This window comes from Anabrus simplex, chromosome 6 (assembly GCF_040414725.1).
Source record: "Anabrus simplex isolate iqAnaSimp1 chromosome 6, ASM4041472v1, whole genome shotgun sequence".
In the NCBI taxonomy this organism is placed as follows: Eukaryota; Metazoa; Arthropoda; class Insecta; order Orthoptera; family Tettigoniidae; genus Anabrus; species Anabrus simplex.
Genome location: NC_090270.1, coordinates 275,544,635 through 275,562,992, shown reverse-complemented (window position 1 = coordinate 275,562,992; position 18,358 = coordinate 275,544,635). Strand labels below are relative to the sequence as shown.

At 39.4% G+C, this 18,358-nt stretch overlaps 1 protein-coding gene across 2 annotated transcripts in view; it reads left to right on the top strand.

Annotated features, from left to right (window-relative positions):
• The window catches only part of Dgkepsilon (diacylglycerol kinase epsilon), a 225,774-nt gene that overhangs the window by 109,348 nt on the left and 98,068 nt on the right, over positions 1–18,358 (top strand). For both annotated transcript variants that reach the window (XM_067150428.2, XM_067150427.2), the window contains one exon: positions 11,082–11,227. In XM_067150428.2, the coding sequence (XP_067006529.1) occupies positions 11,082–11,227 (146 nt within the window). The remainder of the gene's footprint in view (positions 1–11,081; positions 11,228–18,358) is intronic.

Genomic DNA, 18,358 nt, shown 5'->3' with positions numbered 1-18,358 from the left:
TTAACCATTACTGGTCAATTTCGCTGGCATGGTGGGGGTGGGTGTATGTGTCTTCTTCATCATCATCATTTCATCCTCATCACGACGCACAGGTCGCCTACGGGTGTCAAATCAAAAGACCTGCACCTGGCGAGCCGAACATGTCCTCAGACACTCCCGGCACTAAGAGCCATACGCCATTTCATTTCATATGCGACATTGGCCCAATGTTGGACTGAATGGGAACGTGAGGGGGGAACCTTGCATTGTCAAGGATCCAGTCGACCAAGTCTGACCACACCAAGGGAGGATCGGCATATTGTGCGCCAAGTATATCATAAACCCTTTACATCTGGACCTGCCATCTGGGTGTAAATAATGGACTTGCTACAACATCCCATGTCATCTCACACAACTGGTTGGAGACTAGTAGCTGCCAGTCTTCTGAATCACTGTCCCATGCATAGGTTGCCATTAACACCATAATACATACAGCTACGTTTGGAGTGGTGCCGTGCCTGGGGAAGCATGGACTGCTGGCGGAGTGACATTGCATGAATTTCAGTTCTGCACTACCTCAGATGACTATCATCTGTGAGTATGGCAGCGCCAAGGGGAGATAACACATTCTGCCAATGTTTTGGGAGACACACTGGTGTTACTCCTAGCATCATGGTGTAGGGAGCCATCGGGTATGACTTCAAGTCACCTCTGGTACTGATTAAGGGAACTCTTTTTTTTTTTGCTATTGACTTTACGTCGCACCAACACAGATATGTCTTACAGCGACGATGGGACAGGAAAGAGCTGGGACTGGGAAGGAAGCGGCCGTGGCCTTAATTAAGGTACAGCCCCAGCATTTGCCTGGTGGGAAAATGGGAAACCACGGAAAACCATCTTCATGGCTGCCGACAGTGGGGTTCGAACCTACTATCTTCCGAATACTGGATACTGGCCGCACTTAAGTGACTGCAGCTATCAAGCTCGGTGAGGGAAGTCTGACGGCACAAAATTATGTCACAGATATCCTGCATCTTCATGTGTTACCTTTCATGAGATAGTACGTATCTTGGTACCATCTTTCAACAGGATAACTCTCGTCCACATTTGGTACGTGTCTCTATGAACTGCCTGTATGTGTTGAGGTACTCCCTTGGCTGCCAAGATCCCTGATCTGTCCCCGATAGAACGCGAGACCAGCTTGGACATCAGTTCCATTCTAGTACCAATATCCAGGATTTTGAGGGCCAATTACAAGCATTGTGAGCCAACTTGCCTCAGAAGAGGATACAACACCTGTTTGATACCCTTCCTAACCAAATCATTACTTGCATCCAGGCCCAAGGGGGTGCAACATCCTACTGATAATGGACCAGCAGTGAGCTCGTACTGCTAACTTCGTTGTACATTTCACTTGATTTAGTAATCACTGAAATAAAATAGCATAACCTCTCAACACATGAAGTTCCTTTTCATTTCATCCTCTCCTTCTACGGGCTTAACTTTTTTTGTCAGTGGAATGGATTTACCAGATACAGGTTATGAATGTGCAGGCATTAACACAAACTTCTAAATAGTACAAAAAAATACCTTTTAATCCATTGAAGATATCAATATTCTGTTTTCATATTTTTAAAAGGGCTTGTGACACGGTGTGCTACTTTTTCCATGGGTATATTAATAATGGAGATATTGATACCAAAGGGGCCTCAGGGGCTTGCAACTTGGGAGCGTGGGTTGGCAACCACAGGGCCCTTAGCTGAGTGGCATTGCTTCCACTTACTTGTGCCAGGCCCCTCACTTTCATCTATCCTGTCCGACCTCCCTTGGTCAACTCTTGTTTGTTTCCGACCCCGATGGTATTAGAGCATTTGAGACCTAGGGAGTCTTTCATTTTCACCCCCTTCTTGGCCCTTGCCTTTCTTGATCCGTTACTTCATTTTTCGAAGTGACGGATCTTTTTTCTTCTTTATTCTCTCTGTCTACCCCGTGTGGGTGGGGGACGCAGTCAAAGAATACATACACGGTATCCCCTGCCTGTTGTAAGAGGCGACTAAAAGGGGTGACCAAGGGAGGATTGAATTAGAACCATGAAACTACTTGTGATTAGTACCATCATGCATGGAAAGCCATGGGTCACCTTTACTTGAGAGTAGTACCACTATGTTAGGTACACAGTAGCTTTGTGATTAGTAGCAGCAGAGAATGGTTGCCTCTGGGTTTCTAGTACCTGTGATTAGTACCACTATATGCGGAACAACACGGGCTTACGTTGCCTGTGATTTGTACCATTAAGTGAGAAATGCCACGGGTCTGGGCATTGCCTGTGATTAGTACCACTGTATGAGCGACACTGTTTGTCGGCGTTGCCTGTGATTTGTACCCACTATGTGAGGAGCACCATGGGATAGTATGAGTCCCTGTGATTAGTACACCCATGTGAGGTGCACCATGGGTTTGCGTTGCCTACGAATGACGCAGTTATGTGAGAACAGCATAGGTCTGCATTTCCTGTACGACATACAATACTTGTGAGTAGTACCAAAATGTTTGGAACACCGTGAGTTTGCACTACCTTTGATTAGTACAGCTACTTGAGAAATACCATGCTTCTACTTTACTAACGATAAGTGCCATTATTAGGGACCATTGACCTGGATATTGAACTCTTTTAGACAAGGATCATCGATTCAGGATTGTGCTTTGGAAGCGGTCCCTTGGTCAGTCATATAGTTTCTGGAAAGGTGAGGCATTGCAGGTCGGAGCCACTGATTGTTTTAAATTCATATTCATCCATTAATTCTTCATAATCACGTTTTTTGAATTCTGGTCAGTGGATGAAATTTTTACTTTTAAATTGTCATTCCATTTTGTCTCATTTCGTACCATTAGGGACCAATGACCTAGATGTTGGCCCCTTTAAACAACAATCATCATCATCATCATCAATACCAACTTCTCCTTTTTTTTAAATGGAACTATAATAATTTCTGACATTAGCAGAAAAGTACTGTTGGGACCTCAGACGTGTAATTCATACATCAGAAAATTACTTTTTGTTATATCAATGATACTTCAATTTGTATTTGTAGTGGGTAAGAGCGGGCACTGCACAGGACAGCAAAGTTTTATGTTTCTGAATGAAATGAAATAATAGTATTAGTTACAAAGGAACAGAATTAAAGCTTTGTCACTGATTTAAGAATACTGTACATCGGAAGTGAAAAATGAAAATAACACCCCAAAACTGAACCGCTTCTTTGAGGAAAGCAAATGAATGTCAGAATTAGACAGCATTGGAAATGTTCAGGGTGGACTGCACACAGGAACAGTATCGTCTGTTTGTTATAACACTGACGGCAGTTTTGCTTTTAGAGATGTTGTGGGCAACAAGAATATTTCTTTATATGGTAAGGCCATTACACTGTTCACTGTTTCTCTGTCCTCAGTTAACCCATTCAGTGTCAAACCCATATATATACGTTATTGAACGCTGTGCCTTGTCTGCCAATGTTTTGGTTGAATATGTACTTCACCGATCTCATAAATGAATGAGATATACAGTAGTGTCATGCTTTGAAATTCCATGGAAATGCTTGAAGATGTTCTGTATGGTAGATATACCACTCCATTTTGCATGTTTTGAAACCGATCTGGTGTTATTTCAGCTTCGTTGGAGTGGAGCATCATGGCTTCTTGAAGTATATATTAGGGTGTCCCTTAAAAGGGCAAAAAAAATTTTTTTTTTCATTTATTGAAACGCATACCTCATTACTGTGTTTATTAGTCTATTAGTTACCTAAGTACAGAATTTCAACTTCGTACATTAATTTTAACCCGTGCCGACAGGGCCTAAAAGTTTTAGAAAATAGCTGTTTAAAGGGTCTCTTAAATGTAGGTGTAGGTGGTCACTCAAAACAATTATTTTAGAGAAATATAAATGAAAACAGAAATTTATATAATGCTCTTCTTGTAAGTAACAAAAAAGATACAATTTTTATAGTTATTCATTTGGATATTGCCTCTTCAAAGTCTCTTTTTTTACAGCCTGGGTAAATTTTTCTATGTTCTTGCACACAGTGTAATAAGAACTACTTCTGTTCTTCATCTGCGGTAATTAAACCATGAAAGTCTCATTAGTTTAACATCTTTTTCAGCTGTGTCATTAACTGCTTTTAAGGTAGAAACTTCCTTTTTAGCTTCCACAAACGCCACGTTGTCTTTCCATGAAGATACAATTTCTTGAAGGAAACCACTGTCAAGTTTCAGTCGTGAAAATAAATCTTTACTCTTGACAGAAACAAAATCACTCAAAGATTTTCCTGAAACTAGATAAAAAATACTTGTAGTGCCTATAAATAAAACAAATTTCTAAATTAGGTACCAGATTATTAAACACTACTAGTCTACTATGTACCATATAGAGAGCCAGACATCTCTTCTTTCAATGGAACATATCTCTTTCCGGAATCACCAAAGCTTTCTTTTTGTAAGTTTTCTGTAATGTTTCCTTAGTCTGCTCAACGTCATTATAAAAAATTGAAAGGATGGCTATTTCCTCTGACATCTACCACAAGTGTTGACTGAACTTGCTTAAAGACGCATTGGAAATCACCTTGTCAACTTTCTTGTAATCTTTTAAGGTCTTTAAAAAACAAAACTCTTGATTTGGCGCTTTTATCGCCAAACTACATCCAAGCCAGGGCTTCATGTAAACTGCCACAATGAATAAACAAACATCTTGTAGAGCTTGTTTGTCCTTAGCGATCATTTTAAACTAGAACTTCAGTAAACATATTTTTAAGGAGTAAATAGCTCTTGCCATCCATCATGCTTGATGCATTGCACCAGGAGGTCTGATTTTTATTTTATTTTTAATGTCTCCACCCAGAAAAACAATAAAGCAATAATCATCTCGTACAGTTGATTTTGCCAGCTCATTGTAAAAAAAGTCACCAATTCAAAAATATTTGCCTCACAGAGATGTTGTTGGACAAAATCAGTGCATGGTTCAATGGCACTAGGATTAATATTCTTCCAGTTGTCTCTAAACTTTTTGAACAGCGGAATATCAGGACTGCTAGCGATTTGTTGGATCTTTGATTCAAACACACTTTTGAGCACCAGTTCATAAATATGATGGCGGCAAGGAAAGAGTAACAACTCTCTTTCTAGTTTTGCTCTAAAAGCACACAAGCTCCGTTCAAACGTCCTGTATTAGATGCTGTTGTATCACAGCACATTATTTGTACCTTATCATCCAGGTTCCAGTCATGAAGGGCATTTGACACTGCTTTCGCTTGCTCTTTGCCGGAAGAGTTATCTAACTTCGGCACAGCAAGAAGTTGTTCTTCCTCGTCGTATGAAATAATAATTGGTTTGAATGCGTTGAATAGAAGATTTGTTGATTGGGTAATTGTCAGAACTAAGACCAAGTGCTTCTACTACAGACTGAATTATATAAACAGAATCTCTGATGCTTAGTTGACATCTGTCTAAAGTTGCAACTAATTTAGATGTGATAAAATCTTTTCTTCCTCTTCTTGTCGATGTAGCTAAAGAACTTACAGATTGAGATGTGGATGGCAGAGATTCTTCCAGGCTTTCTTCAGAGCTTGTGGATTGTTCTTCTACGTCTTCGTGTATCAAAAGTTGCAGATTCCAATGAGATCGTGGAAGGTATTTGCATTAGTCTCTTTTTATCTTCTGCGAGTTTTTCAGCCTGGCCCTTTCTTCAATATCAGCCAACTTTTTGTCAACACCCGATTTTTATTCTTTCAAGAGCATCAGCATGTGCGATATCAAATAAATTATCTAATTCAAGTTGAAAGTTCTCTTCGCGGCGCCTATGTAAATCCTGAATCTTCTCGCTATTTTTTTTTTATTATTTTTTTTTTTTTTTTTTGCATTTCTCGCCAGACCTGATAAAGATCCACTAACTTCTTAACACAATGAGGCACAGCTCTGGTAGGTATTCTAGCCTTTTCCCAGAATATATTGCACTCCCAAATGACAAGATTTGCGCTTTCACTAACAGTCAACTTAACCTCACGTATGTTGAAAAATAGAACTGCGAGAACTTGACGATTAGATGGTAATTTTGCGCCTGTTATTTGGTGATTTACTTCACCAACCAAGAAAATGCTTTTTTAATTGCTCCTTAGTTCCACTGACATCTTCGAAATATAAAACAATCCGTGCTAGCTACCCGATAAGCGAAAACTAAGTGACAATAACAATGAGAGCGCACAACTCCTGTGACGCAACTTGTATGGACATGTTTGCGCGCGAGTCGGCACGGGTTGCACTGTTCCAAATAAGGAAAAAAAATTGTTTTTGGGTGTTTTAGGCCCAAATGAATAAAACAATAACCTATGCACTGCAAAATTAAAACTTTGAAAAATAAGGGACACCCTAGTATACATGCATCTCTTGTTGATGAAGAAATTGAATGTTTCCTTACAAATAGTGATTCTGGAGAGCTTTGTTTTGATAATGAAGATGGAGAATGTATATGCTTGATGATGCTTGTTGTTTTAAGGGGCCTAACATCGAAGGTCATCGGCCCCAGGAGAATATATTGGGGGCAATATTGAACTACAAGAAAGTGCGAGACAAAGTAGTAATGATAAATCTCAGATGAAATTGTCACCCCCTCCTCAGATAAATTATCTTTTCCTCAAATGTTAATGATCTTGATAATACCAGTTCTTGAGTCAAAAATTTTATATTATATTTCAGTAATAGTATCGCTGAGCAGAGTAGCCGTGCATGTTAACATGCATACCACTATGGAGCCAAGATCTGCATTCGGCAGGCGAGTGGGTTCGAACCCCAACGTCAGCTGTCCTGAGAATGTTTTTTGTGGTTTCCCTTTTGCACTCCCAAGCAAATGCCGGGGCAGTCCCTATTCATAAGCCACAGCCGATTCCATCCACTTCGTTACTTAGTTTCATGAACCGTCATTCATTTCATATTCATTATCTTCTCAACTGAGGTTTGCATCAGGAAGGGCATCTGGCCATAAAAATGTGCTGTAAAATATAATTGGGCTGAGGGGAACATATGCATTCCATTAATAGTATTGGTACAAATTTACATGTAAAATTGCTTCTTCCTTTAAAAAAAAAAAAAAACAGCCCAGAGGATTTGCCTGGTCATTCAAAACTTGGCAGTGAAAAGGTTAATCATTGGTTAAATGTTGACATAATTATTGCAAAAGCAATCAACATAAATTAATTAGAAGATGTTACAAAAGAACTTGCTCAATTATTTATCCTCACACTAATGTTTCTATTTTATTGTGTTTTTGAAATGTTGACCACCAATGGCATTAGATATTTGCAGCCTTTTCTCGGGAGATGATGCCACAGACTGAAAATGTTCCCTTGATATTGCAGCATATGCCGTGATTATATCAGCGAACACCATTATTATACAGGGTGTACCAAAACTCGACGGCAAAAATTTGTCGATAGATCCCTCACATAGAGAGGGTCCAAAAACATATACTTAAAAAGATTTATTCAAACTTTTGTACATTTACACTGCACACTTATAACGGCAGTTGAAACACTTTCAGCAAATTCAAAGTGACGACCTTCAGCTTGAATACAAGTCCCCGCTCGTCGTCGCATGGAGTTTCGCACGTGATCAAAAATGCCTGGTGTAGTGCGTACTGCCTGATAGGTTGTCACAATGTGCTCACATAAAGTTGCTTCATCAGGAACAGGAGTCGCATACACGGGAGACTTAAAGTGTCCCAACAGGTAAAAGTCCAGGGTGGTTTCCCATTTTCACACCTTGCATATGCAGGGGGCTGTACCTTAATTAAGGCCATGGCCGCTTCCTTCCTATTCCTAGGCCTTTCTTGTCCCATTGTTGCCATAAGACCTATCTGTTTTGGTGCGATGTAAAGCAAATAGCAAAAAAAATGTCCAGGGGTTTCAAGTCATGAGAGCATAGTGGCCAAGCAATTGGTCCTCCTCTACCTATACAGTGCTCATGAAAATGGGGTATTCATGTAACTGCCGGTAGGCAGACTGAAATGTGCGGGAGCACCATCGTGCATGAAAAACATTTGTCGACAGGATGCAAGTGGCATGTCTTCCAAGTAATCAGGCAATGCAGTACGCACAAAATTCGTGTAGTTCTGTCCAGTAAGCGTATTCTGAAGAACGTAGGGTCCCAACAAGTAATCACCAACAATGCCTGCCCAGATGTTAATGGCGAACCTCCGTTAATGAGAAGACTGGATGATTTCATGAGGATTTGTATCACTTTACACGTGTTGATTATAGAAATTCTGTATTCTGTCTCTTGTGAATGTCGCTTCATCTGTGAACAAAACAGAAGCTGCAAAGTTAGGCGTCATGCTGCATTGTTGTAGGAACCACCGGCAGAACGTTACTCTTGCAGGATAATCCGCAGGAGACAAGGCTTGTACATGCTGCAGATGTTACGGATACAATGGGTTTTCTCGTAGCAGTCTCCAAATAGTCATGTTTGGCCTATTCCTCTGCAAGCCTAACCTCCTAGTGCTGATTCCAGGACTTTCATCCACAGCGTTGAGTACAGCTTCCTCCTCCTCCTCAACGGTTGTACTGCTTGAACATCCCTCGGTTCCTGGTGGATGTATAATTCCCTATGGGCATCAACATCTTTATTATCTGATGGCGAGGCAGGCATTATATTTTTTTAATGAGACAAAGTCTATCATAGTGCATTAGCACTGCCGGTGGCTCTAAGTAGCCTACACAGTGGCCTCCATGGTATGCACTAGCCATGCGTCTTGGTAGGTGCTATTTAACAACTGATGAGACCAACTTAGCACACTGGAGTGAAATGCTGGCAACCAGGAATGAGTTACCTGGAAAATTTATAATGTCCAATAACGGACCAACTGTATTGGTATTATAAATTTATTCATTTGGAACAAATATTTCAGGTTCCCTATGGGAATCAACATCTTTATCATCCTGGTGGACGTGCGAAACTCCCGTGTTCACAGAGGCGGCAGTGTATTCCTTCAAATGTCTTTCGGTCAGGCAGTCTGCACCTTGGATATCGTTCCTGTTACAAGCCACATGCCTTCAGTGTATTACCATCCACCAAACCGCACATGTAATGCATGCTCGCAAGCTCTGCGTTCGTGTACATGAGCACTTCAGAGCAGCCTGCAAACCACAATTACAATTACTGGGATGTAAATATATCGTGTGCAACTTTCATTTAACTCAAGTGCTATCAGGTCATGGTAAATTCAATGCTTACTTCGAGCGATTCAAAATTCCAACACAAAATGGCTCACTGTGCTTCTGCACTGAAGACATTCAAACTGTAGAACACATTCTGTTCAACTGTCCTGCTTTTGAGAGAGCACGTTTTAACTTGCAGTTGTTCGAAAAACCACTCAATTTCATATTTTATAAAAAATGCTTCACTTTTCAATTTTCAGAATTTATTGACTTTGTATTTAAACATGTATAATTTGATATTGTCTACTTATTAGCTGTTTAACATATGTATTGTATATATTATGATCTACTATTTTAAATATTAGTACTCTAGTATTGAGGATTGTATATATCATACTTTTATCTTTCCATTTCTTTTCATGACTATATTTGCTGTTTATGTATTGAATTTTATCAGAGAAATTGTATATTTTGTATAAACTACAACCCTAACATACCTTATGGTAAAATAGGGTTCACAGCACTTTTGGAGATTTAATAATAATAATAATAATAATAATAATAATAATAATAATAATAATAATAATAATAATAACAACCACAAAGACACATGCACCAAATCACATATGGCTACAGCTACTTAACTTCACTTACTTACTTACTTACTTACTTACGTAGGCAGACTACAAACCACAATTTCTAATCACAGATACCAGACATGTTAAACAGACTGAAAACCACAGATGTGTTATCGGAAACAGCTAAGCTGAAAGATGAACGGATATCATGTGTGAGAGCTAAGGTATTTTAAGACTCGCATCAGATTCATTCACAACATGATTACTTATGTAACAATTGTAACCGGTGTCTCGAATCTTTTTGCAACAAACAGGACATGTAAATTATTACTAACATTAATTTGTGTCACAAAGTTTGAATAAATCTGTAAGTATAAGTTTACAGACCCATGTTGCCATAACCTTTCTTTCTTCTCTCTATGTGAGGAATCCATTCCTAAATTTTTGCCATAGAGTTTTGGTACATCCTGTATATTACATTTCTTTTTAAAACATAAACCACTGGGCAAGTTGGCCATGCAGTTAGGAGCGCGCAGCTGTGAGCTCGCATCTGGGAGATAGTGGGTTCGAATCCCACTATCAGCAGCCCTGAAGATGGTTTTTCATGGTTTCCCATTTTCACACCAGGCAAATGCTGGGGCTTTTCCTTAATTAAGGCCATGGCCGCTTCCTTCCCATTCCTAGGCCTTTCCTCTCCCATCGTTGCTATAAGACCTATCTGTGTCGGTGCGACATAAAATGATGTAATGGAGATGACCTTGAGACCGACAAGGTCATCTCCATTCGAGACGACAACTTTTTTGTTACAAGTAAGTCATATGAGTTTTCTTTTGGTACATCATTTTTAACTTGTTCTTCATCCACTCATATATTCCTTTTTTCTCATTACAGATGTTACACGTTTTATTCGTAGTATTGACGGTCTCACTACACTCCTCAGCATAGTGTTTTATTTAACAGTCAGCAAGATGTATTAGACGAGAGGACTTTGCACCTCAATGTGTTTTTAACTCACTAATCATGATCACTGTCACTTCACGTCATTACGTTTTTTAATTTGTTTGTATATTATGTAATCATTGTTTTACTACTGAAGATGGCCTTGAGATTAGGCTGAAACATGTATAGACTTTGCTTCATCTAACAGATGACTTGAATTGTATTGATAGGAGGATTTTATAAATATTTTCTTTTGTAAACTTGCACACACTCAAACACCTAGCATTCCTCTTTTTAATGTTCATACGTATCACTTCTCTCTTACATCGTAGATTAGATTTTCTCCCTGGGCATGTGTATTAACGTGTATGATGTGTGTTTATTACAGCGCATACCGCCTGTTGCCATTGTCCCCCTAGGCACTGGCAACGACCTCTCCCGTGTTTTGGGCTGGGGTAAGACGCATGAGACTGATCCAGAACCAGAAGTGATCCTCGAACGAATACAGAAAGCCAAAGAAGTTCAGCTGGACAGGTTAATATGAATAGTTAGTTTGCCACCAATAACTGAAGTTCTTTATTCTTAAATTTTAAGTTGTGTATTTTTTCATCTCTTTGTTGAGTTGAGTGTTGAAATGAAATTTTAAAGAAATAACTGGCATGAATGTACAGAACCTAGAAGGAAAATTGTGGTGATTCCCATTTCCTGATTGATGCTGTGTGCATACCTGCCAACCCTTCCAACTTACCTGGAAACTTTCCATTTTTTAACTCTTCTTCCGATTTTCCGTTTTATTTTTACTTCTATTTTTGACCAATATAGCCTCCAGTACGGTCAATACTCTTCCCCTGAGATAAAGGATAAATTCCTATGTGCTTGTGCAATTTATCCAACCTCATTTTCAAGCGTATTTATTTGATGCTTTATTTCACAAGTGTGTTGTCAGTCGCCGCTGTGTATTGTGTTTCCCGCTTATTACAGCAGTGTGTGTGCTTTACAGCTGGGGATGCAGGACAGCAATCGTCCTACAAGCAAAAAAAGGCTAGCGCATGCTAGCGACTAATTTAATCGAGATGAAAGAATGTGATTGTTATTGTGTGGATCGGGCACTGTTAACATCGTTTTCTGTGTGTATTTTCGTTGGAGTTGTAGACCACGTGTTTTTCTTGTTGTGTACTTTTCCCCCTGTACAAAGTCGTTTGTTAATAATGTATGAGACATATGGATCTGTTTAGTATTGGTAGTTTCGTGTATTTCAGTGCATTTGTACTCATTCTTACTTCATAATTTTAATGAGTTGAATGTAATTCAGGGAGTTGTCATTGACAGTTTCTGGTATTTTCTCTTCACATAATGGCCAAAAACATATAACGTTATCTTCAGATGCTCAGAAATACCTATAAAATTAAATTTCTGTTCATTTTACAATCTAATAACAGGAAACTGTTATGCATTTTGTTGTGTGTGTCGGTGTGATACAAATATTATTCGTATATATGTGTCATAAATGAGACTGATTAGGTACATTTTCTTGTAACTATTTTTATGTTTTCTTAGTTTATGATTTTAAATTTAATGGTCAATTCACATTGTAACTTTAGATATGTATGCCTTTTATCCTTTTTCACCTAAACCATGGCGCAATATATGTGATGAAGCCCAAGAATTTAAAAAATCATCTTATTTTTGATTTCTAAAAGTTGGCAGATATGTGTGTGTTTACTTCTATCTCTTGGAGCAGGTCAGAGCAAATTGTAGCTTCCACCAAAGTCTCGGTCTCATTTGTGGCTGCGACAGTATGGAAGATCGTGACCTATGGATCGTGCCAAGTTATGACATTTGGAGTATGACTTGTGCATCTGGATGTTATGAAGGATGCAGCGTACGGGGTCAGTCATGCTACAGTGACACTTTCTGGGCAAGTGAGGAAAGGTGGTGGTGGTGATTATTGTTTTAAGGCAATGGCAAACTACCTTACTCCTCATCTTGCCTAGTACCCCTCATTTTAGCACATCTAATGGTTTTGTGGTTCCAGTTGCGCTGCAGTGAGAACTGATGTTAGAATGAGTTCTTGTTTCAGCAAACATATATTGTCTCAATAACTATTTGAATATCATCTTGTTCCTTCTAGTTTTCCTATGCGCAGCTGTGAGCTTGCATCTGGGAGATAGTGGGTTCGAACCCCACTGTCGCCAGCCCTGAAGATGGTTTTCCATGGTTTCCCATTTTCACACCAGGCAAATGCTGGGGGCTGTACCTTAATTAAGGCTTTGGCCGCTTCCTTCCCAGTCCCAACCCTTTCCTATCCCACCGTTGCCATAAGACCTATCTGTGTCAGTGCGACGTAAAGCAAAATAGGGAGAAAAAAGGTTTTCCTATATTCTACTTACACGGGTTAGACAAGGCTGTATTGTTGTTCATAATTTACATGGGTCATCTGCTGAAAGTTTTAAAGTTGCAGGGTGGGATTCAGTTCGGTGGAAATGAAGTAAGCAGTTTGGCCTATGTCAACAACTTAGTCTTAATGGGACCGAGTGAGTTGGCCGTGCGGTTAGGGTCACGCAGATGTGAGCTTGTATTTGGGAGATAATAATTTCAAACCCCACAGTCAGCAGTCCTGAAGATGGTTTTATATGGTTTCCCACTTTCACACCAGGCAAATGCTGGGGCTGTACCTTAATTAAGACCACCGCCGCTTCCTTCCGCTCCAAGCCCTTTCCTATCCCATTGTCGCTGTAAGGCTTATCTGTGTCGGTGCGACGTAAAGCAAAATTGTAAAAAGAAAAAAAAAATTACGGCCTTAATGGCAGCCTGTTGAAAGCCTGCAATCTAATATTTTGGAACATGGAAATACAGGTAGCTACAATTAGTCATCATCATCATCATCATCATCATCATAATTTCCCTTTATCCAGCTGTAGCCGGGTAGGGGCAAATATGGTTCCTCTCCACTTTCTTCAGTTTTTCCACCACTCCTCCTCCAACACTCTGTCCCAGTCCAGGTTTCTTTCTATAATGCTGCGTTCGATGGTATCCTTCCATCTCAATCGTGGTCGTCCACGGCCTCTCCTTCCTTGGGTTTGCATTTCCATCACCTTTTTTGGCATTCTTTCGTCGCTCATTCGCTTTATGTGCCCAAACCATCTTAGTCGGCTCTTCTCTATTCTATCATTCATTTTTTCCACTCCAATTTCTTCCCGGATTTTCTCATTCCTTATTTTGTCTCCTCTACTCTTCTGTGTCATACTCCTCAAGAACTTCATTTCGGCTGTCTGTATTCGACTCTCATCCTTCTTTGTCATTGTCCAAGTTCCTGCTCCTTAAGTTGTTATGGGTACGTAATACATCTTGTACATAATATCCTTTGCTTCCGTTGGCACATCTTTGTCCCATAACATGTTTCTTACACTATGATAGAAACAACTTCCAGCTTGAATCCTTTTACTAATCTCAGCATCCAGTCGAGCATTCTCCATTAATTCACTCCCCAGGTATTTGAACGTCTCCACTACTTCCAGGGGCTTGTCTGCAAGTCTAATCTGACCTTTCCCTTCTTTCTCCCCTCTAGTAGCTACAATTAGTATGATACAAAAATTAGCTTTTCTAAGAATTAAGTGATGTCAGTAAGGAAGAAACTTAAGAGAATTGAATGTCAGGTTGGGAATACACAACTGTTGCACGTAGATCATTTCAAGTAGTTAGGATGTCTTCTCCCAGGATGGTGGTATAGTGAGAGAGATTGAATCAAAGTGCAGCAAAGTTAATGCATTGAGCTCGCAGTTGCGAATAACAGTATTCTGTAAGAAAGAAGTTGGCTCCCAGACGAAACTGTCTATACGCCAGTCTGTTTTCAGACCAACTTTGTTGTATAGGAGTGAAAGCTTTTATTCATAAGTTAGAAGCAGCAGACATAAAAGTAGCGAGAATGATTGCTGGTACAAACATATGGGAACAATGGCAGGTGGGTATTCAGAATGAGGAGATAAAGGCTAATTTAGGAATGAACTCGGTTGATGAAGCTGTATGCCTAAACCAACTTTGGTGGTGGGGCCATATGTGGCGAAAGGGGGTAAGATAGGTTACCTGAGAGAATAATGAACTCGTTCATGGAGGGTAAGAGAACTAGAGGGAGACAGTGGTTAGACTCGGTTTCTATTGATTTAAAGATAAGAGGTATGGAACTAAATGAAGCCACAGAGTAGTTACAAGTAGAGGATTGTGGAGGCGTTTAGTAAATTCACAGAGACTTCCAGACTGAATGCTAAAAGGCATAATAGTTTATCATTATGTCTGTCTGTCCCTTTGGTCGTGCTGTTTGGGGATCCAGCCAGCCTCTAGGCTGATGACCTAACAAACAAACAGACAGACAGACAGACAGACAGACAGACAGACAGACAGACAGAAGAATTATATTATTGTTCACTGATGTAGCGCTGCTGATGTTTTGTATGTTATTTTTTAATTTAACAATAATTATATGTCACACTGGACACTGTTTGCATATTGAATCAGTTATTTATGAAGGGACATAAATCAAACAAGTCAACTGTTGGGAAATATGAAAAAAACTGAACAAATATTCCCAAGCATCATTGATGAAAATTTCAAGTACTTTTTTTTTTTTTTTTTTTTTTTTTTTCCACAGATTTGGCGAATTTTGACAAAAGTTTGTACCTCAACTGTGCAATTAACACGTTAGCTGCCATGGGGGTCTGATCGGACCAGCAGTATAGGTCTGACCAGGCTGACAACAGCTGGTTGCTATGTAATGTGAAATTATACTTATTATACTAACTGCACACATTCTAGCACAGAAAAAGTTGACCACGGTATCTCAAGAGGCTTTTTGGTAATCCTATGATGTAATGCTGTCACCTATTTTGGTCGGCTACGCAGCATGGAACATTTAGAAAGTGACGCAATATATGACGTTACTTATCGGCCCAATTGGGTCTGTGTATGATTTTACATAGTAATGACCAAGTTAAAATGGAGAATTCGAACAAATTAGGTATTTGACATTGCAGTGTATTTCAGTAGCGAGATGTGATGAACGGTGAAGGGATTTGTTCCCAGTGATGCTGGGTGAGAGCCCGTGTTCGGTGGCCTAAGAAATTCTAGTTGGTGGCCAGTCTTGGCCGGCCAACAGAGCAAAGCAAGTCTGTACCCCACAGGCCGCACTTGGGGCGGCGGGCTATGAAGTTTGATTTTGGGTCTGCAGTCGTCCAGCTCCCTGGTTGCATCTAAGCAATCACTCATTTTCAGTGACACTAACACGCAATAAACTTTGACATAGTGAAAGTAAGCAAACAGTGTGGCTTGAAGTTCCCGCGCCATATCTCCTGCAAAAGGCTACACAATGGCCAATGCCTGATCAGGTCGGCAGTTTTATTTTAAGTGCTTGTAATGACTAAAAGTAAAGTGTGCCAACCTGATTCTATTTCCAGTCTTGATCGGTCAACTGAACAAAGCAAGTCTATGTCACGCAACCATACTCGACAGTGGTGGGCTATTGAGTTTGGTTCGGATCTCTAGCCAGCTAAGAGACAGCTGTCTCTTGGATCTGTGAGGCCAAGATTCAGAAGACATTCTATACTTATACCTTCCTTATTGAGTTTTCTTGTGTTGTTAACATAAGGGTTATTTGCTCTTTGTAGAGATCTTTGCTCATTCATTGGTGGACTGCTTCCCAGCTTGCTCTGAAACTACCAAGACCCTTCAATTTCCAATAGGGAACACTCGTATTTATGGAGTATGTTTATGTATAATTCTGCTAGTAGATAAAATCTCTGATTTTTGTTCCTGTTGTAGTGTGATTAACTGAGAAACAAACTGTTATCTTTTCTTTCTTTGCAGCAAACAGAGCACTGTTTCTATTCCTGCCTCTCTTCTCTCGAACACCTTCACCATTCTTAACAGCTTTGGATACATTATTAATCCTTAATCCTGGTTTGGATTATCCCAAACAATTTCTGAATGAATTTTGGGTAGACCACTTTTGCTTGATCACCACTTTTCACCTAGGAAAGAAAGACAAACAACTCAAATACCTAAACTCATCAGCTGCATTGTATTCTTATGTGTTTGGTTGTACTGTGTAATAATATTAACATTTTCCTTGAAACAGATGGAAGATTAGGGTAAAGCCCCCTCCCATTATAATTGACTGTTTACTACAGATAATGGCATTCCAATAATAACATGGCAGCATAGCAATTTCTCCTGAAATTTAGTAGCAATATAACAAACAAAAATATAAATCACCTCATACGACACAGCAGTGGAATTCTGACTGTGCTCTCCTGTGTAATGCTTTCCAGTTCTTCATGGTTTCGGAGATGAAACTTCCATCATATGACTTGGTCGGCAATCTTGTTCCACTTTGTTTGGTACGTTTTAAACTATATTTGTTGCTTTTGCCAGGTAGAATACTGGGATGCTCCCACACTTGAATCTGCCTTCCTTGTGATTGCATTGGTGGCTCAAAATACTTAAATGTGGATCTCGATTAGACTACCTAAAATAAAAAGACGTTATCATTCACGTTGCTGTAGGGCTAGTAATAACTATGGGAAGGAAAGCTTATGCAATGTATGAAAACATGTATTTATGCAATGTTTCCCATGCAAATAGCACATTTAAAACAATGATGTTACAAATTTCACTGATAATAATCATTTGTAACATTCATCAAGACTGTTTACTTACCGAGCTTCTTGATCACATTGTCTTTTAATTTTCACAACTCTAATTCACTTTCTACTTCCTTTTGGATGCTCTCCTACGGGTAAGTAGCCCTCTGTTGTGATCGAAAATGCATGGGCATGCAATCAACACCACAATGTAAAACGACATAAAAATTGCAGGAACAGCCAACAAAAGAGCAGGATAAATGCAGACTGGAAAACATGTTGTCAACATAAGACGTTTTGAACCATTCGCTGTGGAGCACATACTACAATTTGATCCAAATCATATTTTTCAGCACTAAATTCCTATGGGAAAGAATACAAAATGATCTGATCTAACTCAACAGTGTTAAACAGCATATCATAATTGGCGGGAAAATTCATCGGAGCACATTCTGGCCTCAAGTGCATCTAATACGTTTTGAAACGAGGCTCCTCAAATGAATATTTGCCAGATTTGTCCTCTTGAATTCCAACTTCAACTTCTCATGTTGAGACCATTCTGTCTGCCTCCTAGTAAAATGCTTAGCTGGATTAATGCCATAGTAAGGTCTGCACTGAATTCATTGACTACTGCTTTTCAAATCCTGACGAGAATGTACATATCAAGGAAATTGCTTAGGTTTTTTACTTTTGAAGTTCAATGTTCTTTGCATATTTGCTATGCTGGATGTGCTGGTTTATTCAGTTTCTTTGATGTATCTCATCGACAGAAGTCTTTACATCAAAGAGTAATACCATCAGTTTTGATCAATTATATCTTGAATTCTTTTGAAAGTACATACAACTTACTCTTTTTCAGCATGTTTTTATAGTGAAAAATATGGTCTAGTTCGGGCTGGTAAAACATTAACTTGACCAACTATAGAGACCATCTATCCACCACAGAGTCCAAGGTCAGAATGAAATGCTTTGTCTCCTTAACAAAAATAAGCAGTACCCCATTTCATTACATAAGAGTTGTGCTCAAATTATT